The sequence below is a fragment of the Grammomys surdaster genome, unplaced genomic scaffold (assembly GCF_004785775.1).
Source record: "Grammomys surdaster isolate TR1022 unplaced genomic scaffold, NIH_TR_1.0 166, whole genome shotgun sequence".
In the NCBI taxonomy this organism is placed as follows: domain Eukaryota; kingdom Metazoa; phylum Chordata; class Mammalia; order Rodentia; family Muridae; genus Grammomys; species Grammomys surdaster.
Genome location: NW_021604614.1, coordinates 14,626,768 through 14,648,923, shown reverse-complemented (window position 1 = coordinate 14,648,923; position 22,156 = coordinate 14,626,768). Strand labels below are relative to the sequence as shown.

Here is a 22,156-nt window from a genome sequence, read left to right as displayed (position 1 = left end):
TGAAGTGTTGCAATGAGAATGCTGCTTATGTGTAGAAGATTCAGTTATTAATCTGTCATGTCTCATTGATCCAATAAATTAAGGTAATCAATGCTACATTAAAAGGAGTAGTCTATATTAGAGATTTACTGCACGGCCTTTTAGTTTCTTGGAGTAAAAGAAGATAGAGTTGAACCAGTGCTTGCTAGTTATAGTTAGATACTTAGGGATGTTTTTCAAACAATCAGTTCTCCGTTTGGTATATTCTAATCTACAAAAATCAGCTTGTAGAGTGGAAAGTAACTCAGAATTTAAGAGTACTGGCTGCGGGGGCTGGTGAGATGGCTCAGTGGTTAAGAGCACTGACTGCTCTTCCAGAGGTCATGAGTTCAAATCCCAGCAACCACATGGTGGCTCACAACCATCTGCAATGAGATCTGATGCCCTCTTGTGGGGTGTCTGAAGACAGCTACAGTGTACTTATAATAAATAAATAAATAAAGTTTAAAAAAAAAAAAAAAAAAAAAAGAGTACTGGCTGCTACTCCAGAGGACCTGATTTTGATTCCTAACACCCAAAATGGTAGCTCATAACCATCTGCAACTCCAGTTTCAGAGATACAATACCCTCTTCTGGCCTCCGTGGACACTGCACTCACATGATGCACAGACAGAAGCAAGCAACTTTCCCCTCAGCCCCCCCAAACCAGCATGCTTGTGGTTCTGGGCATTCGAGGTCTATGAGGACTGAGCCCTGGGCCTCTAGTCCTGAGGAGTGGCTTAGCTCTGAGTCTCGAAGGCTCATGCTTTCTTTCCTTAACTCATAGTAGTTGGGTTTTCTTTTTTGGTCTCAGAGTTAACCATTATCTTGTAAAGATTTTGCTGATACACAGATATGGTAGACCTTGATGAGAGATTGACTGATCGGTGGTAGTTTGACATTAAAGCTTCCTGAATGCAGAAGGAGATGAATTTCCCCCTGGAGCTTCGAAGCTGTTTTCATTATTTTTCTTTAACACCACTGTCAGAATCTTGAGGTTGTTAGCTAGGCATGGTGACTCCACTTGTTATTCCAGCATTCAGGATACTGAGGCAGGAGACTGCCATGAGTTCAAGCCAGTGAGATCTTATTTAAAAAAAACAAAAACGATAAAAACAAAAACTCAAAACCAACAATGGACAGGGCTGGAGCAATAGCGCAGTGGTTAAGAGCAGCAGCTGCTCTTCCTGAGGAACCGGGGTTGGGTCTCTGTCCCCACAGAAGGGCTTGAAACTGCCTGTAACTTCTAGGAGAGCTGACAACCCTTGAGGACCAACCATGCACAGATAAACATATAGGCAAAACATGTACACACACACACACACACACACACACACACACACCCTGTGATGGTTTGAATATGCTTGGTCCCAGAAGTGGCACTCTTTGGAGGTGTGACCACCTTGGAATGGGTGTGGCCTTTTTGGAGGAAGTATGTCACTGTGGGCGTGGGCTTTAAGGTCCTCGTCTTAGCTGCCTGGAAGCCAGCCTTTTCCTAGCAGCCTTCAGATGAAGATGTAGAACTCTCCGCTCCTTCTGCACCGTGTCTGCCTGGACTCTGCTGTGCTTCCCACCATGATAATGGACTGAACCTCTGAACCTGTAAGCCAGCCCCAATGAAATGTTGCCTTGGTCATGATGTCTCTTCACAGCAATGAAACCCTGACTGAGATACATCCCCCCGCCCCAAATTTTTATTTAAAAAAATAAAAAGCAAAAAATCCCAGCAACACCACTGGGAAAAGTGTTTGAGTGGTATGCGTGAGATCCTAGGGTCAGTCACCAGTGGGGAAGGGGGAAAGTCATGGAACAATCGTGTTGAAGCTGGCAGTACTTTAAGGACTGATTAGATGGCTCAAAAGTAAAAATGTTTGCTGCAAGCCCAGAGTTCAATCCCTGGGTTCCACATGGTCGAAGAGAAGAGAACCAATTCTACAAGTTGTCCTCTGACCCCTGCACACATGCACACTGTCTCCCAACATAAGCTATACATGTAAAATAAAACAATTTAAATTCTTGTTTGAAAGGTAAAAACCAGCTGAGAATTGTGGTCTCTCCTTTAGCCCATGGGAGGCAGAAACAGAGCTAGGCAGATCTTTCCAAGTTCAAGGCCAGCTTGGTCCACATAGTGAGTGAGGATAGCCAAGGTTATATAGTGGAGACTCTAAAAAAAATTCTTTAGTTTTAAATTCTGTAAATCAGTATACGTGCTTATGGAGGGTATTGGATCCTCTAGACCTGGAGTTAAAAGCGGTTGTGAGCCATCCAGTGTGTGCAGGTCTCTCTGTAACTACAGCAGCACTTACTGTCTTACAGCAGCACTTACCGTCTCTAGCCCTCAGGTCAGGGCCTGCTGTGCTTTCTATAAAGTTGTTACTGTCATCACAGTTTTCTAAAGTGGGCATGCTTTTTATCTAGTTGTTACTGGGTAAGAAAACAGATGCATCTTAGTGTGTGGTCACGTGCTAACAGAGCCCAGTTCTGAACCCTAACTCACATCTGTCCTTCGCACTGTACTGTAGTGATGAGCTCCGTGGGGCTCAGCTGCCTGTTAACACTAAGGATATAACCACAGGTAAAGGAAAGGTTAGAGCATGGGGCAGACCTTGTAGCCCTCTTTTTACAGACGCGGTGGCAGGAAGAAGGTCAGACGTTTAAGGCCATATCGGGCTATCTATGGAGTTCTAGGTCAGACTGGTATAAATAACAAGACCCTGTTTCAAAACAACAATAAAACCAACGCAAAACAAAGCCATTGCAGGCAATGTAAAGTACACATATGGCTCAGGTTCCTTTAACCTTTATTTTTTATTTTTTATTTTTTTCTTTTCATGTCTGGCTTTTGTAGGGAAAAAGAAAATATTTTTTCTGAGAGACAGTCTCACTATGTAGATCAGGCAGGACTCACCACTCTCTGCTAGCTAAACCACAAGTAAAGTCAGTATGGCTTTTGAACCCTGAAACATACTTTATTTATGTCAGTTTGTTGTTTTAAAACTTATTACATGGGCTGGAGTGATGGCTCAGCAGTTAAGAGCACCGAATGCTCTTCCAGAGGTCCTGAGTTCAATTCCCAGTAACCACAAGGTGGCTCACAACCATCTGTAATGAGATCTTATGTCCTCTTCTGGTGTGTCTGAACACAGTGACAGTTTACTGGTATACATTAAATAAATAATATTTTTTAAAAAACCTTATTACATGTATATGCATGTGTGTGCGCATACCCTGATGTACAAGCGGAGCTCAGAGGACAACTTGTGGAGGCCTGTTCTCTCCTACTCCCATGTGGTTCCTGAGGTTCCAATTCAAGTGACCAGGTTTGGTGGCACATACCTTTACCTGCTGAACCTTGTGGAGGCTTGATTTCAACATATCTTAACAGTCATTGTTCCAGCACTAGCGATTCAGAGGCAGACAGATCTGAGTATGAGGCCAACCTGGTCTATAGAGTGAGTTACAGGACAGCCAGGGCTACACACTGAAAAACTCTGTTAAACACTGAGCTATCTTCCTCAGCTCCTATTTTTAATTTTTTTTTTTTTTTTTTTTTGAGACAGGGTTTCTCTGCATAGCCCTGGCTGTCCTGGAACTCACTCTGTAGACCAGGCTGGCCTCCAACTCAGAAATCCGCCTGCCTCTGACTCCCAAGTGCTGGGATTAAAGGCATGCGCCACCACCGCCCGGCCTAAAAATAATTTTTATGAAGGCTGTTAATATCACTGGCTACTCTTCCTAAGTTAAATTCCCAGCAACCACATGGTGACTCACAACTATCTGTAATGGGATGTGATGCCCTCTTCTGACATGTATGTGTACATGCAGATAAAGCACTCATATGTATAAAATAAGTAAATTTTTTTAAAAAATAATTTTAATGTGCATGGGTTTTTGCCCTCCACATACACACACACACACACGTGTGTATATGTGTGTGTGTGTGTATATATATATATATACATGTGTATATATATATATACACATGTATATATATATATATACATATATATATATATACACACACATGTGTATATATGTGTATATATATATATCTGTATCGTGTGTGTGCTTGGAGCCCAAGGAGGCCAGGACAGGGCATTGGATACCCTGGAACTAGAGTTGGAGGCAGTTGTTAGCTGCCATGTGTGTACTGTGATTTGAACAGGAGTCCTCTGATAGAGCCGCTAGTGTTCTTAACTAAAGCATCTCTCCAACCCCATATTCATCCGTCTTTACAGATAGATGAAAGGCTTAGAAATATCCCTAAGTTATGGGCCAGTATGGTTTATGGACTGAATAGAGGTATCTTCCCCACACTGAGTCCCTCTAACTCACATTTAGATAGAACAGGTCTTGAGATTTTCTTTCATGAATGTGTAGACAGGTGGCTTTGGAATAGCTTCTGTAGAGGAAGCTGGTCCTCAGCTCCTGAGCGTCCTGCCTCCCTTCTCCCAGGGGTGAGAGTACAGGTGATCATCGTCAATCATTGCTGGAAAGGGCAGCTGGTGTTGCAAAGTTAACTTTTTAAAAAATACAATGTTTTAGGTTTGTTTTTATTTTTAAAGGACTTTTATACTTTTATGTTTATTTATGTGTATTAGCGTTTGCCTGCATGTATGTGTGTCTGTCTGTGTACAGTGTCCACAGTGTCCAGGAAAGGGTGTCGAATCCCATGGAACTGGAGGTAGAGACTGTTAATAGCCATGAAGTGGGTCCTGGAAAGGCAGTGCGTGCCATCTCTCCAGCACTGTGGTCTTTTCTTGCTAGGGTTCTGATGCAAACAGATGGGGGGGGGGCACACTTGCTTTTTCTGTATGTGCAGCCTAGAAGATGCTCAGTCTTAATTGGTTTCTTTATAGCTTTTCTGCTGTATTCAGCAGACTAGCTGCAAGTGTGAGCTTAAGGGATGCTGTCTTCACTCTCATGTCTCCTTTAGAGGAGCTTAGGGTCCACAAAAGCAGATGCTATGTGTCCAGCTCTTAGCTGGGTTCTTGAGATTCACTTTCGGATCCTTATGTGTACGAGGTAAGTACTGTTACCCGTGAGCCGTCCTTTGGCCCTAGAGCACTTTCCTGTGTGTGTACCATCTGTGTGTGCTTGTGGGCCTCTGTGTATGTGTGAGTCAGAAGTAGATGTTGGATAAGGTTTTGTCCCCTACCTCTTTTTTTCTTCTTTTTGTTTTTGAGACAGAATCTCTTATGTCCTAGAACTTATGAAGACTAGGCTGGCCCCGAACTCCGAGATCTGCCTGCCTCTGCCTTCTGAATGCTGGGATTAAAGGCGTATGGTTTCCTCAGTCATGTCCTATCTTATTTTTGGAACAGGGTTTCTTCCTGAAGCTGGTGCTCACTGATTGGCTAGAGTGGGTGGCCAGTGCACCCCAAGGGTTTTTCTGTCTGCATCTCTAGCGCTAAAATGACAGTTGTACAGTACTTCATGGGTCCTAGGGTTCAAACTCAGGTCTTCATGCTTGCTCTGCAAATGTTTTACCACTGTGCCTGCCCTCTGCCTTCATCTTTTCTTCTTTTGCCACCTACTTTTAGACCATGTGCTGGTTGTCTTGGAATGGGACTTGTATGCATCTCTCGATCTGTTTTTTTCCAGTGTGCCTGCCTAATTTGCATTTTTGTTGTTCTGTTTTCCTGATCTTCCCTTTGCGCGGGCCCCCCCCCCCCCCCCCCGCCTCCCCAGAGGTCCTCTTACATGGTAACCATCAGCTGCCACTGCCTGCTCCCCAGTCCCTAGTGATTAGTGGTCTTGTGTTTGTATTGTGCCCTTTGTTTTGATGGCCTCCCTGGGTGTTGGATTTATATGGCTTCTCTCTTGCTTGTCTCTCATGCTGCCGCTTTACTGCTTTGTGCCTTTGTGTGGTCTCAGCCAGCCAGGATAGCAGGTCAGCAGATGGACACAGTAACACAGAGAGTTGGATTGTAACAGCACTGTGTTTCTTCATTCCTGGGTTGGCTGCAGCTGCTGTCCTGTCGAGCTGGAGGTCAGTCTTAATAACAGACAGCAGGCCTTGCATATATACCTCATCTGGCCTTTGACAGGGAAACTTGCTACCCCTTAGCTAAAAATCATTCTTCCTTCTGCATTGGAGCTGTTCAGACTATGTTTTAAAAGAGCTACATGCTGCTGTAGTGTGGTGCGATAGCAGAGCATGGTTTATGTCTAATCTCAGCTCCAGCACTGATGCTTGCTTGCCTCCTGTGTTACATGGATCATCTCATCCAACTTCTTGTTCATGGCCACTCGAATGGAAGGAAGTGGTCTAGACAATCCCTTGCGCTTACTGGACACCACGTGCAGTAAGAAGTAATGAGCAAGTGGTTTATTGGGAATGACCTCTGGAGTAACTGCAACTACCTACCGCTTACCCCTCCTCTGCAAAGGTGATTCTCTTTTCTCTGGCTTTGTGGAAGGAACAACTAAACTCACTTCTCCATTTGTTTCCCCACAGCATTCCCACCCCTCCCCAATCTTTCATTTGGCATTTACTTATTTTAAGTGTTTGTGTGTGTGTGTGTGTGTGTGTGTGTGTGTGTCTGTGTGTGTGTGTCTGTGTAGAAGCCACTGGGTGTTGAACTCAGCTTATTAGCCATGGGCCATTGTCTTGGGCATTTATACCACTTGTTTCTGCACTCTACACTCTTCATGCTACTGATTCCTTCAATTCTGCCTGCAAATACTCAAGTCCCCTTTCCCTACAAAGAGCTCCCCTTCCCCATACACACAGTCCTCTCTGAAGCCACATGGAGCCTCTGTTTTACAGGACCCTGTTTTTGGGCTCTTTCAGACTCTCGTGCCACATTTGAAGCGGTTTAGATTTACCAGTTTCTTCATCTGCTTTCCGGAATAGATCGTATCCTTTGTGACTCATTCCTGGCTTGTTCCTCCCTCCTTTACACTACTCTCTTACATGCTTGTGCTCTCCTGGCCTCATGGCTCGTGTGAACCCCTCCCCGGTGCCTGTGCAACTACTCTTAGGCCAGGTTGTATAAGGGTGATGTTTTTTTCATTAAGTCTGAGGTCTTGAATCTGAGTAATGTATTTTTTTATTTTATTTTTCTTAGAAAAGGCCTCACTCTGTAGCCTAGGCTATTCTTGATTTTTCTGTGAACTCTTTGCAATTCTTTGTCTGAGCCTCCTCAGTAGTAGGATTATAGGCACGGGCACTGTGTCTGTTGTTTGTTTGTTTGGCTTTAATCTTTAAGAAGTTCTCATTATCTACCGGTGTCTTGCTTGGCACATAGCACGTGGGCCCCTGATGTCATCGAATGTGTGGTACTTAGTATTCTAAAACATTTTTAAAGAACCACAATTGTATATGAAGACCAGGAAATTAGGCCTGGGGAGATGACTCAGTGAGTGCATGTTGCACCACCACAAAGACCTCAGTCTGGATCCCTTCACCAGTGTAACAAGCCAGGTGTGGCCCAGCACTGTAGGGTGAGAGAGAAAGATTGCTGGACTTTGCTGGCCTCCAGCCTAGTGGAGAAAACACCAAGTCCCAGATGTAGGTAGGGACTCTGCTTCAGAGGAAGAGGTTGGGTCACTGATGAGGAGGAGTGACATGGTGCTGCCTGTTGGCCAGTGTAGGAGTGTGCACCTCTGTACACGTGCTCACACTCATACACCCCTAAAGTAAATGAAACTAGCCAAAGATGGCTGGAGTGCTCAAAAGCTACAAATGTCTTGCTATGTTCTTGTCACTCTGCTTATGGCTCAGGACAGCACAGGGAAATGTAGGGATCTCTTCGGGGTTTGTTTGAGAACCTTTGTGAAGCTTCCTCACTCTATGGAACTAAAGACAAACTTCTGCATTTAAATACCACTCTAGACAAATACAGACACTTGTGGGAACAGTCACACAAATGGAAAGGATTTGCTAAAGTTACTTTCAGACATTCAGAAAATACAGAAGTTGTCTTGTGTATTTTTCGTGCATATGCCCAGATGTTGTGTGACAGACTTTTGGGGTGACATGACACACATCAACAGACCATGGTAATGACGGTCACAGCACTGTGAGGTTCATGAACTAATGAATTTCTTTGTGGTTCCTAGGAGTGAGAAGTACTTAAAAGGATTAGCGATAACTCAAAAAAGCAGCTCCACCCCAGAAAGCCACCCCAACGTGGGCAGTGACGTGAATACTACAGCCCTGGGGCTTTCTGTGTAGCTCACAAGCAGTCCCGCTTGTCAGTCCCTTACAGCTCTGTACTTGTTTGTCTACTGTTAGTAGGCCTCGGGGGTCTTGCAAGTCCTCACCCCCGTCTCTTCCCCGTGTCTAACTGTCGTAGTAATGTCCTGTCTCTGAAAAGACACCATGATCGTGGCAGTTCTTATAAAAGAAAGTGACATTTAATTGTAGTTTCCGTATCATTTCAGAAGTTTAGTCCGTTCGCTATCATCATGGTGGGGAGCATGGCAGCACTCAGGCAGACACCGGGCCAGAGAAGTAGCTGAGGGGTCTGCATCAAGATCCATTAGCAGCAGGCGAGGACTGACATCAGGCCTGGCGTGTCCCATCCTCACATGACCTTTTGTTTACTGGTCTGGGAGGACCCCCTTTCTCGGGGGCGGGGGTGGGGTGGTGGAATGTTGGCAGGTGTAGACCCTGCTGTGTAGCAGCAGGTCAGAGCATTGAAAACAAGAAAGGGGTTTTCCTGGGCCTGGCAGTGCTTTCCTGTAATACTGACCAGGAGCCAAGGCAGGAGGATGAAGACTGCTGTTTAGTACTAGTAAAAGTAAGGTGGCCTGATTGGTTTATTACATATTTCATTTTAGAAAAGTTTACATTTATCAATTATGTACATGGGCCTGGGTGCTATGGCATCTGTATAGATGTCAGAGGACAGCGTGTGGGAACCAATTCTCTATTATGTGAATGCCCTGCAGCAATAAAAATTGTATCGTGTGGTGGCTGGTACCTTTAACCACTGAGCCATCTTATTGGGGTGTGTGTATCTGTGTCTGGTCCCCCATCCCCACAGGCTCTCCTATAATCCAGGCTATTTGCTGTGTAGCCAGGGATGATCTTGGGCTTCTGATCCTGACTCCACTACCATGGACATTCCCAGGGGTCCATTACCACCACAGCCTGCTCAGTGCTGGAAGGTCCAGCCAAACGGTGTCTGTATGACAGACAGGACTTTGGTAGCTCAGCACTATCCGCTCTCCTTTCTCTGACTGGGTGCAGTGCCCAGCCTTGCAAAAAACAATAATACTAAATAAATGAAAACATTATTGCCGAGCAGTGGTGACACACGCCTTTATTCCCAGCACTTGGGAGGCAGAGGCAGGCGGATTTCTGAGTTTGAGGCCAGCCAGCCTGGTCTACAGAGTGAGTTCCAGGACAGCCAGGGCTCCACGGAGAAATCCTGTCTCAAAATAAAACAACAACAACATTATTAAAGTAGATTTGGTAAATTGAAGATTTCATAATGCTTTTAATTGAAATATTTAATATTGTAGTGTGTGGTCAGTTCTCAGTGATCCTATGATTTCTATAGAGAAGAGCATCATTTTTTATATTGATGTGATGCTAATAGGTCCTGTACTTCCATGTATTAACAAAGAGAAGAGGAAAATATTATCTCCCATAACAACAGGGAGGACATGCCTCGCCAGTGCTGTAGAGTTCAATATTGTAGTGACAGAGAATAGAAAACCCCGACAGACTCAATTCATGTCTCAGTCTGTGTGCGCACAGTAAAGGTAAGGCTTCACATCTAGACAAGCATGTCATTGGCCAGCAGTATCAGTTGGCAGTTCGGAGAGATTAGCTTTCTGTTTCCCATAATTCCAGCACAGTATAGTGTAAGACAGCAGTGAGGTGCAGACATATGCTACAGCATACCTGGCATTTAAATTATTTGAGAGAGAAGAGCCTTATGTGCATGTGCTTGGTTGGTTGACATATTGGGAAGAAGGACCCTTAGTTAAGAATATTTTCCATCAGTTTGGCTCTTGGACATCTCTATGGGGCATTTAAAAAAATTATTTATTTATTTTATGTATATGAGTACACTGTAGCTGTCTTCAGACACACCAGAAGAGGGCATCAGATCCTATTACAGATGGTTGTGAGCCACCATGTGGTTGCTGGGAATTGAACTCAGGACCTCTGAAGAGCAGTCAGTGCTTTTAACTGCTGAGCCATCTCTCCAGCCCCACATGTTTTTAATTGCTGATTGGAGGAGGATCCATCCCTCTCTGTGAAGGTGCGATCTCTGGACAGGTGGCTGGGCTGTGTAAGGCTAGCAGACTGTGAGCCGGAAGCAGAGCGGCAGGCGGCATTCCATCAAGGTGTCTGCTTCAAGCTCTTGCCTTGAATTCCTACCTCGGCTTTCCTTTAGGATGCTCTGTGATCTATGATTGGAACCAAGACACTTTGAAGTAGTAAATTGTATTTTTTAAAGAAAACAGCATTGGTGTTTGCTCTTTCAGATTGATTCTTTCCAGACACTTTAAAATGGTTCCCACATCAAGTCCTATAAAGAGTAATATGGGAGATGAGAAGACGGCTCAGCTGGTAGATAGTACTCAGGCATATAGTACCAAGGCTGAGGGCCTGAGTTCAGTCCCTGAGACTGCACAGTAGATGGAGAGATATGCTCCAGGGTGTGAATGTTCACCTGCACCCACCACCTGCCGTAGAAATTCATAAGCTTAAAGTGTACCTTATTTTTATTTTATTGTGGATAAAATGATTTGGTTGGTGTCGGTTGTTTTGCTTCTGGCCATAAGCTTATAGGATCTATGGGTTTTTGGTTTTTTTTTTTTTTTTTTTTTGGTTTTTCGAGACAGGGTTTCTCTGTGTAGCCCTGGCTGTCCTGGAACTCACTCTGTAGACCAGGCTGGCCTCGAACTCAGAAATCCACCTGCCTCTGCCTCCCAAGTGCTGGGATTAAAGGCGTGCGCCACCATCTATGGTTCTTTGAACTCCCTCAGGTGGCAGCTGCAGAAGGCTCCCTGTTTCCTTAGAGCAAGCACACTGCCCAGGCGGCGCTTCCTTAGGCTGCCTTCCCTGTGTTCGGAGTGCAATGCTGCTGCTGTCCAGCTATGCCTTTTTTTAAAAGAATATTCTTTTTATTTTTGGATGTATTGTGTGTATGTTTGTGTTCCTGTATGAGGCCAGTGTGGGATCTCCCGGAGCTAGACTTAGAGGAGATTGTGAAGCTGTCAGATGTAGACGTGGAGCCGAGCTCATGCCTCTGGAAGTGTGTTAGGTGCTCTTCACCACGAACCGTGTCCCAGCCCCGGCTCTGAACTTTGGAAGCTAGTATTCCAGACCAAGGTCTGATGTCTCCACCAACCCTTCTGGTCGTTTTTTTCCTAGAGTTCTTATCTCTTCATTGTGGGATCACAATAAAAGAGAAAGTGTTGTTCTGGCCAATATTATTATGTTGTAAGCCAAGGCTCAAGTCATTTTCCTCATGGTTAGGTTGTGAATGGAATTTGGCAAGAGACGGACCCACAATTTCTCCCCATGTGTTTTGGTTGGTTTCTTTTTGCTACGATGGACCTGATAGAAGCAGTTTACAGGGGATTCTTTAGCCTGACTCATGGTTTCAGAGCCTACAGGATGTGGTTCGTTGGTTCCATGAGTTTTGAAGAACAGTAGGTTGTGTGGTGGCTGAGTGCCTCACCTCTAGGAGGCAGAAGGAAAGCAAAAGGGACCAACCAGGGCAACATACAAGTCAAGGACTTAAATGAGCCCGTGAGCTACTACCTCTAACTCAGCATCACCTTTGGGCCATGCCATCATACTGTAACTGCATCAAGGGGTTAACTGGCTAGCCTCCAGTCCTCAGGAGAGAACTCTCTCTGGAAATGGACTTGCACACTTGTACAGAGATACTTATACCACAATGGTATTTCTTAATGTAGTCAGTTCATTATCGAGACAAACCCTGGAGCTGTCAGAAGCTATCCCGTTTGAATCTGTACAGCTGTAATCCTGTCTATTTCTGCATAACTAAGTGTCATTTCCCCGGTGTTCTTTGTGTCTGCTACAAAATTTGATTTCATGTGTATCATTTTAAGAAATTAGTCGTTTGAAGCTTGTTGTTTTGAAGTTCTTTCTTTGGGAATATATCTATGCTGTATAGTCTAGGGTAACCTAGGGCTCCAGTTTCTTCCCTGCTGCCGTCAGGTTCTGGGATATGGCTCACTGCCGTGCCCTGCAATTATTAGTTCATCTTTTTTCTTCTCCCTTCTTTTCTGCCCCCCTTCTCTCTTCTTCTTGAAATTACGTATTTGATATAGGGTCTCTATGAATTCCTGGTTAGTTTGAACTTGCTATGTATACCAGACTGGCCTACTTCTGCCTCCTGTCTAAGTGTTGGGATACCATGCTATCAAGAGTTTCTCTTTTTCCCCCTTCTTTCCTTCATTTGTTCTTTTTTTAAATTTTATTTTATTTTTAAAGAACTATTTACTTATTTTATTTATAAGAGTACACTATACCTGCCTTCACCAGAAGAGGGCATCAGATCTCATTACAGATGGTTGTGAGCCACCATGTGGTTGGTGGGAATTGAACTCAGAACCTCTGGAAGAGCAGTCAGTGCTCTTAGCCACTGAGCCATCTCTCCGGCTCCTCTTTTTTTGAGTTTTGATTTCTCTAAACAGCACTTCTCTGTGGCTTTCCTGGAATTCACTCTGTAGACCAAGCTGGCCTTGAACGTTCCCAGCTTTTTAAATTAGTTTTTTTGGCTTTAGCAAAAATTACATCCCCCCCAGTCCCATTCATCTGTTTTTCTTTGGTTCCTTACCCATGAAAGTTTAGCACGTGAAGATTTTTATTCCTGTGCTTTTGTGGTTTGTATGCTTATGGTTTTGTTTATCTGAAACAAGGTCTCATTATCTAGCCCAGGCTAGCCTGGAACATGCTATATATAGACCAGGCTACCCTCAAACTCATAGCAATCTATCTGCCTCTGCCTCTCTGCCTCCCAAGTGCCGGAATTAAAGGTCTGTGTCATCACACCTAGGTATTTACCTTATCTTATTTGACTTGATTTTGAGATAGGGTATGTGTGCAGTCCCTGCTGTCCTGGAACTCACTAAGTAGATCAGACTGGGCTCTTTTTTTTTTAACTTCATATCTGCATATATGATTTATTTGTGTGTCTGCTACATGTGTGGGTTCCTATGGAGGCCAGAAGAGAGCATTGGCTCCTCTGGAGCTGAAGTTACAAGAGGTTGTGGGTGTCTTTGTGGGTGCTGGGATCTGCCTCAGCCTTCTGAAAGAGAAACAGACTCTTCAGTGCTGTGCTTCCCTCTCAAACCCTGAAACTGATTTCGCTTATGGCGGATTTTAACTTAGCTATCGATGTGTGGATATGTCACGTCAAGCATCTGTTAGAGAGACTGTCCTCCTAGCAAAGTAGCTTAGTGCCTTTCCTGAAAGTTAGCTAACACAGAAGTCAGGGTGTGTGAAGCTGTGGAGGAGGCTGAGGGGTTAAGAGCACTTGTTCATCTTGAGAAAGCCCAGGTCTGCTCTCACTACTCAAATCCCCCTTTGTCCTGCTCTAACTCCAGTTCCAGGGGATTTGATGTCCTCCTGTGGGCTCTGCAGGTGCAGCAAGCACGTATGTGGGCAAGACACTCAAACATAGAAAATTAACATCTTTTTAAAATGATAAATGAAGCCAGGCAGTGGTGGCGCACACCTTTAATCCCAGCACTTGGGAAGCAGAGGCAGGTGGATTTCTGAGTTTGAGGCCAGCCTGGTCTACAGAGTGAGTTCCAGGACAGCCAGAGCTACACAGAGAAACCCTGTCTCGAAACACACACACACACACACACACACACACACACACACACAAAAGATAAATGAATTTCTGATTATACTTTGTTGCACCCTGTGCTTGTTCTATTCAGAGCTGTGGTGTCTTTTTACTGTGCCAGTGTAGTAAGTTGATTTAAACTTTTTATGGATGTATTTTACATGTATGAGTTTGCCTGCGTGTGCATACCTTGTGTTCTTGAGGTCAGAAGAGGGCATTGATAATACCTGGAACTAGTTTCAGATGACTGTCTCTATATGGGTGCTGGGACTTGAACCCAGGTCCTCTGAAAGAGAAACAAGTACTAGTCCTAAAAAAAGATACTCAGATTTTTTTTTTAAAAGACAGGGTCTCACTGTGTAGCTCTGGCTGGCCTTGAATTCAAAGACATCCTACCACCACACCTTAAAGGCATGTGGCTCCCACAGCTGGCGACTTTGTATGCTTTAGGGCATTTGCAGTAGACTTCTTCTGTTCCCCTCCAGCATTGATGGCCTTCTTGAGGTTATCGTGTTTCCCCTATTTCTCCTTGGGTTTGCTCTCTACAGAAAGCCCATATATACTCCAGAGAGTGACAGGCAGGCTTTCAAAACAAATCAAACCTTGCCTCTTCAGACTCCTCTCAGCTTTTTTTGCTCACACTACTTTTAGTGCTCACACGAGTCACTCTTCAGCTTGGCATTTTATTATTAGTTTGTTAAATTAGCCTCAATAATTTTCTGGGTTGTAGTTGTTGGAGTTGGCATGGTTTCTGTGGGCTGAGGAGAATGATGTTTTCCTGGAGCTCAAGACAGCTCTTGCTCCTGACTTCTGGGGCCTGAGGAGATAGTTGGAGAAGCAGTGGCCTGCTGCGGGTATAGCTAGCTGTCCTAAGCCATAACAGTTTTCTGTTTACAGAAATAAAGATGTGTCCCTCTTTAGTCCTTATTGCATAATCATTCCTCCAGATGATTTCTTAATCCTTGGAACCAAACCAAAATCTGTGATTTATTATTTTTTTTTATATAGGCATACCGTTGCAGACAAAGATTACACTTTATTTACCATTCAGTTCTGGGAAACATAAGAAATCTAAAAATGTTATTTTTTGGTAGTATGATATTTAAGCATATTTTTGTGATAGCAGATCATTTCTAGTCATCTTGATACACCTTTTAAATGGGCGTATTTAATGTTTTGTTTTATATGTATATGCTTTTGCTTGCATGCCTCTATACACAGCATGTACATGGCTAGTACCCATAGAGGCCAGGAGAGGGTGTTTAGATCCCTATAACTGGAGTTAACAGAAGATTGTGGGCTGCCTCCTCGGTGCTGGGAATCAAACCCACATCCTCTGCAAGAACAGCAAGTGCTCTTAACTGCTGAGCCATTTCTCCAGCCCCCATAATACACTTTAGACAATAAAAACAAACTTTAAAGTGTTAGATTTGAAAAGTAAGCCCAGCACATGTAATTCTTTCTTTACTAAGAAGCATCATAGCATAAGTGTGCATAGCTGTTTGAGGGTTAAATTTTTCCTCAGTGCATTTATGCATGTGTGGGTGACCTTTAAACTACAACTGTACATTCAGTGTATCCACTGTGAAGGAATGCATAGAAGTAGCCTAGCTGCTTCCTAGTTTGGAGTTCTAGGATTGCAAGATCCCTAAAGATCACTCATACACACCTCTTCTAGAGCATGCTGGGGAAACAACCCTTTTGCAGGCACCAGTGAGTTAGCGAGTCCCTGTGGGTGTCAGTGTTCTGGAGACAGACGTGATCCTCTGAAAATGTAACATCCTGTTATATTATGGCAGGAAGTTTGTTACCTTTGACTTTCTGTTTAAACTTGATATTTGGGGTGGCTCTTAGTTTCTGTTTTTTGCTGTGATTCCTGTCCTGCTCCCCAGAAAGTTGGGACACATCGGTGTCACCAGTATTGTTTGCTAGGGGGATGTCTCCATCCGCTAGTGAGTCCAGGTGGCCAGTAAGAGTTTCCATTAGTGCAGTGATCTTTAAAGATGAGCTGGACCTCAGTTTTGTTCCCAGAGAAGCCTGGCTTCCTGTTCCACCCGCCTCAGTGAGAGTCAAGGATAGCCTGGGGCTTGGTTTTATTTTAATACCATAGTTGTTTCTATTTCTCTGCTTTAAAATTTCCAGTTGAAGGACCCGCTGTTGACTGACTATGATGGGGCTCCTCAGAGCCCTGCGTTTTGTGCTTATGTGTTTGATGATTTCTATAGTGTGTAAAACAAACCGTCTCCTGACATCTAGTCAGGTAAATAGTAACTGTGTTTTGTTCAGTGAGCTTAGTCATTCAGAATGGATAGTATTTGCTATTGTTTTTTTTGTTTGTTTGTTTTGTTTTTTTTTTCAGACAAAACAGGTGCTGCTGCACTGTGCTGGCATGTAGAACAGAGCTGTGTGTTTCTGGCATGCACTGTGTTGTGGGCAGGGACTTGATGCATCAGATGTAAGTTTTTAGTGACATGTGTGGCAGAGATTAGGTTTTCAGATAGCCTGTTTGTTTTGTTTCCAGCAGAGAAGTCCCCCACGAGGTACATTACCCTTCACCATCGTGTGTAGCCCCTTCCATAGGACAACAGCCATCATAATCTCTACAGCGCTGTTCTTCTGTTCTTCTGCCTTCCTGTGTTTGTTTTCTTGATTGTTGTTGTTTTATTTTAAGATATATTTGATTATTTTATCTAATTAATTAGTTAATTTAATGTATGTGAGTGCACTGTAGCTGCCTTCAGGAACACCAGAAGAAGGCATTAGATGTCATTATGGATGGTTGTGAGCCACCATGTGGTTGCTGGGAATTGAACTCAGAACCTCTGGAAGAGCAGTCAGTGCTCTTAACTGCTGAGCCATCTCTCCAGCTCCAAAGGTAACCCTGTAAACCCCACCCAAGGACCAGGTAACTTCCTAGAATTCTGGAGATTGTACAGAGCCACATGGAAAAATACAGTAGCCATATGGGTTTGTCCTATCTCAAGGGTCACTCAACTGGGAATTACAAGGAGTGGTCCTGACCAAAGTCACTCCTAGTCAGTATTTAAATAAAGCTTCCTTCAAATTTGGCTCAAAGGCGTGGAACTGGTTTTCCTCTTTTGAATCTCAGTATTAACATTTGGAGGCCCCAGTGAGATTAGAAAGACCTTTCCACCCCAAATTCTGGAGCTAGGATTTTTACTCTGGCTTTCCCCTGTGTTCTCCTCCCCCATTAATGGCCATGCTGGGAAAAATGAAATAACAAGCATTTTTTATGGTAAGTCATAGAAGCCTTTTTAGCAAGCTTCCTGTGACAGTTTTCTGCCTGATTTTTGGATTTTGGATTATGGGGTATTTTATCTGGGAATGGGGAGGACCTGATAAACTCTGTGCACTCTCTCACCTCGACCACACTTCAGGGAAAGGGGAAACATCCCATGACAGTTTGTGTGGCCTTGGCTGTTGTGGAATTAGCTCTGTAGACCAGGTTGGCCTCAAATTCACAGAGATTTCACTTGCCTCTGCCTCCATCTCCTGAGTGCTGGGATTAACATCATGTCCCACCACCTCCTGGCTTTAGTTTTGAGTTATGTATATGTGTGGTATGTGCACATGCTCATGCGAGCCTACGTGGATCATAGGTGTGGGATCCCTACAGCTGGACTTAACAGGTGGTTGTGAGCTGTCCAGCATTGGTGTTGGGATTTGGGTTTGGGTTATCTGAAGAGCAGTATGTGCTACTGTTAACTGCTTGAGGCATCTCTCCAATCCCTTTAAGATTTGTTTGTTTGGGGGACAAGATCTTACTTATCACAGGCTGGCTTGGAGATTTTTATGTAGCTGAGCATGACTTTTAACTTCTGTCCCTCCAGTCCTCACTGGATACATACTGGGGATGGCAGGCATTGTGCCATTATACACAGTGTGCTTTGGTATTTTTAAACAGAAAAGAGGTGTCATTTGTATGGCATTACACTTGCCTGTGTACTCTGTATACTTGTGATGCCGAGGCTTGAAAGTAGGGCCTTGAGCATAACAGCCATGCATTCTGCCTCTCAGCCAGTCCCGGTCTCTGTCTATTCTATTCAAGCTGATCCTCCTTCAGCTTCTGATTAACCAGACATGGTGGCACATGCTTATAATCTGAGCATTGGCATGCTGAGGCAGGAGAATTGCCATATATTACACCTTAGTCTAGGCCACATACTGAGTTTCAGGTCATTTCTAGGCTGTTACAGAATGAGCTCCAATCTCAAGAACAAACTCAGATGGATGGTAGTAACACATGCCATTAATCTCAGCACTTAGGAGACAAGAGGCAATTAGATCTTTGAGTTCAAGGCCACCCTGGTCTACAGATCAAGTTATAGGCTTACACAGGCTACACAGCGAAATCCTACCTCTAGAGAGGGAAAAACACCCCAAAACACATTCCTGGTTGTATGTAAGCACTCAGTTACAGTGCGTGAGTTCTCTTTCTTTATGCATGGAGTAGGAAAAATAAAGCAGACTGAATAAAAATGCCCTCTTAATGCAGCCTGCATTGTAGACAGCAGTGGGAACCTGATTCTGGGAATTCTTTTGGCCTACTCATTCCTCCCGAGCTATCTCCTGAATAGATTGCTGTCTTACCCTGCTCAGGATCAGAACACAAAATTGTAGGTGAAAGTTTGTGGGTTGTTTTTTGTGAGGTTTTTGTTTTGTTTGGTTTGGTTTCCCCCCTCGATCCCCTCTCCCCCAACCCCCACAGTGGTACTTTTGAGAGAAGCCTTTGGTTCATCCCTACACCTGCCTACATTTTTATACAGCTTCCCCAGAACAAGAAAAGGTCCATTAGGCCAGCTGTGGTGTACATCTATGTTCCCTGAGTCTGAAGGTGGATGACCTCAGAGTTGTAGGGCGCCGTACTGGAGTATTTATGTGATAAAGTTCTGTCTTCAAAAAAGGAATATAATTTATGTGACTGTGGGACAGTCTTCTATGCTTTTAACTTTTATCATTTCTTCTTCCTTTTCTTTGTTCCTTTTTCTGTCTGTGTCTCTGGCTTGCTCGCTCTCCTTCTCTGTTTTTAAGGTAGGGTCTTATTGTAAGTATTGTGCAGCAGTGAACCTCCGATTTACGCCTCCCAGTTTGGGGGCTCAGCTCCCAGCTTTAACTTTTAACTTCCCGAATGAGAATGTGAGGGTTTTTTATGCTGAGTTTGTATTTATGTAGATGTCTTATTCACTTAAATTTGTGCTTTGGAAAAACTAGATTTGCTATTATTGTTGGAATCTCTCCTCTTCCTGAAAATATACATGAGTAAATCATCTTCATCTGAGGGCAGGTGCCTACAGAAGCCAGAAGAGGGCGTCAGATCTCCTGGAATTGAAGTTACAGGTGGTTGTGAGTCTCCTGGTATAGGTGCTAAGAACTGAACCCAGATCTTCTGCAGGAGCAGGGCCACCTCTCCAGCGTCATGATGTAGAACTGAGTTTGAGTCAAGCAGGAAGTAATGAGGCTTGCTACTTAGGGCTCTCTGTGGCTTCTTGTTGGTGGGCTGTTGGGAGTTGAGCAGCATCTTGTCCTGCGGAAAGCTTTATCCCAAGTACAGTAGCCTCCTGTTGATCTGAGGGGCTCCCTGTGTGCACACTTTGGTCTTACAGTTGATAGTAGCAGGAGACATCTGCTGGTGAGGCAGGCAGCTCATAAGCATGGTGCATATTCATGTCTATATGCCCATGATTTGGGATGACAGGTGGTTAGGGATAGCTAGCCGTGCAATGCTCTGGTTACAAATTTCCACCCCCATATCTTATGTTGGCAATCCCCTGATCCTTGGGGCTACTAACACATAGCAGTGCCAGATCGACCCCCTTGAGTAGTCACTTTTGTGGGATAATTCTACATCTTTTTTTTTTTTTTTTTTTTTTGGTTTTTACGAGACAGGGTTTCTCTGTGTAGCCCTGGCTGTCCTGGAACTCACTCTGTAGACCAGGCTGGCCTCGAACTCAGAAATCTGCCTGCCTCTGCCTCCCAAGTGCTGGGATTAAATGTGTGCACCACCACCGCCCGGCATAATTCTACATCTTAATGATATTTTATTCTCCTGCTCTTTGTAGCCACTTGTGGTAAGGGTCAGGGTACAAGAGTTTGGGAGCTTGTGGTCTCTGGCAGAGCAGGTCAGAAGCATCACTGTGTTAGGTGTGCGACCGTGAGCATTCCTGTTGCTCTTTAGCTCTTTAACTCCCAGCTGTAGAGCGGAAGATCAGCTGAACATGTAGGTGCCAAACATTTTCATAAGGTAGACTCCTCAAGGGGTATTAGAGGGAGTGGCAGTGGGTGCATGTCAGTGAGCTTAGGTTACTAGAAGTACCCATGAGCCTGCCGGAGACAGGCAGCACTGCAGAATTTGAACAGCTTCTGTTTTGGTTTTCTGAGACAGGGTTTTTGTATGTATGTAGCCCTGGCTGTCCTAGAACTTACTCTGTAGACCAGGCTGGCCTTGAACTTAGAGATCTGCCTGCCTCTGCCTCTGCCTCCTGAGTGCTGGGACTAAAGGTGTGGAACACCATTGCCCCACTTGAATCTGAACTTCTTAAGGTGATGTTGAGGAAATGTTTTGGAAAGAGACAGATTCCTTAGGAATGGTCTTTTTTAATACATGTATTGTCAGGAGATAAGTTTGGATACTGACCCTGCACGGAGACCTAAGCTTAGAAAGTTAAAACCATCCTGCCTAGTCACACATGGCAGGCACTATTCCAGCTCTGGGAAGGTGTGTTCAGGAAGGAGTGCTACAAGTTCAAGGCTAGCCTGGACTACATATTATATTTCAGGCCATCTAGGGCTACATAGTAAGACACTGTCTCAACACAGAAACAAGACAACTAGTGTGTATCTGGCTATAGATACTTAGTGTCGCCTGCCTGTTGTTCTTACAGATGCTTTTACTGACTCTGCTCTCAGCGCTAAAGTGAATGGCGAGCACAAGGAGAAGGACCTGGAGCCCTGGGATGCAGGGGAGCTCACAGCCAGTGAGGAGCTGGAGGCTCTGGAGAATGATGTGGTGAGTGCCCTCAGCGACTCCTCAGTGTGCTCTGCCACCCCAGCTCTCAATGTCAACATGTGTCTGTCATAGGGAACACATGTAGAGCAGCACTGTCTCTGGGCAGTTGGTAAAGAGTAAAAGAAGGAAAGAGTTTCTCCTTGACTGGGGGTCTGAGCACTCATAAATCACGTCCTTGTGATGATCAGTTTACTTCAGGAAATCAACAGTTACAAGATGGCAGCCTGTTTTGTTTTGAATACCAGCAAAATAAGCAGCCTCAAGCAGGTAGTGTTTAATTGTATGTTGACTTCCTTAGAAATGAGGTCAAGCTGGCCTTTTTGTTTGAGCAAGCATTATCATTAAGATAGTTTCAGGTTGGGTGTGGCAGCTGTGACATCAGCACTCGGTGGTAGAAGTAGAAGGGTTAAGAGTTCAAGATCAGATTCCACTAAAGAGAAAGTTTGAGGCTAGCCTGAGCTATGGAAGACCCAGACAAGACAACAAACAAACCCCAAGTCAGCTAGGTGTCATGTTACCTGCCTTTAATACCAGGAGGCAGAGACAGATAGGTCTACATAGCAAGTTTGAGGCTAGCTACACAACCAGATTGTGGACGAAAAATAGCAATCATAAAAGATAAATACTTAGGTTACATTAAAATTAAAGCATTGCCTAAATTTTTTGAACTTAAAATTAGTATCATTCTCTATAGAAACTTGCTTCTGTTTTTTTTCGAGACAGGGTTTCTCTGTGTAGCCCTGGCTGTCCTGGAACTCACTCTGTAGACCAGGCTGGCCTCAAACTCAGAAATCCGCCTGCCTCTGCCTCCCAAGTGCTGGGATTAAAGGCGTGCGCCACCACCACCCGGCAGAAACTTGCTTCTGAAATGCCCATTTATCATCTATTATTTTTTGTTTTCTCTTGGCATCCTATTTACAAATCTAACCTTAGTAAACTTTGATAGAGCATAGAGCTTATTATATTTTCTTTAATTAAAAATTTATTTAATGTGTATGGGCATATTGTATATGTCTGTGCATCTGTACCTGATGTCTGGAGAGGCCAGAAGGGTGTGTCAGATCCGCTAGAACTGGAGTTAAAGACAACCGTAAATTTCCATTTGGGTACTGGGAATTGTACCTGGGTCTTTTGGAAAAGCAGCCAGTGCTAATAACAATTGAGCCATCTCCTCAGTCCTCTTCAGCATAGAGACTTAACGTTATGGAGTGCCATGAATAAAGGTTGACCGAGCAAAGGACCTCTGCTGTGAACAGAGAACCAACTGTACTGTCTAAGGCATAGTGATACAGGAAGTAGTGTCTTCTCCAAG

General features: G+C 44.2%; 1 protein-coding gene across 5 annotated transcripts in view; it reads left to right on the top strand.

The window, feature by feature from the left end:
• Positions 1-22,156, top strand: part of Atxn2 (ataxin 2) — a 98,899-nt gene that overhangs the window by 36,775 nt on the left and 39,968 nt on the right. For all 5 annotated transcript variants that reach the window (XM_028765881.1, XM_028765884.1, XM_028765882.1 and 2 more), the window contains one exon: positions 20,720-20,844. In XM_028765881.1, coding sequence (XP_028621714.1) covers positions 20,720-20,844 — 125 coding nt within the window. The remainder of the gene's footprint in view (positions 1-20,719; positions 20,845-22,156) is intronic.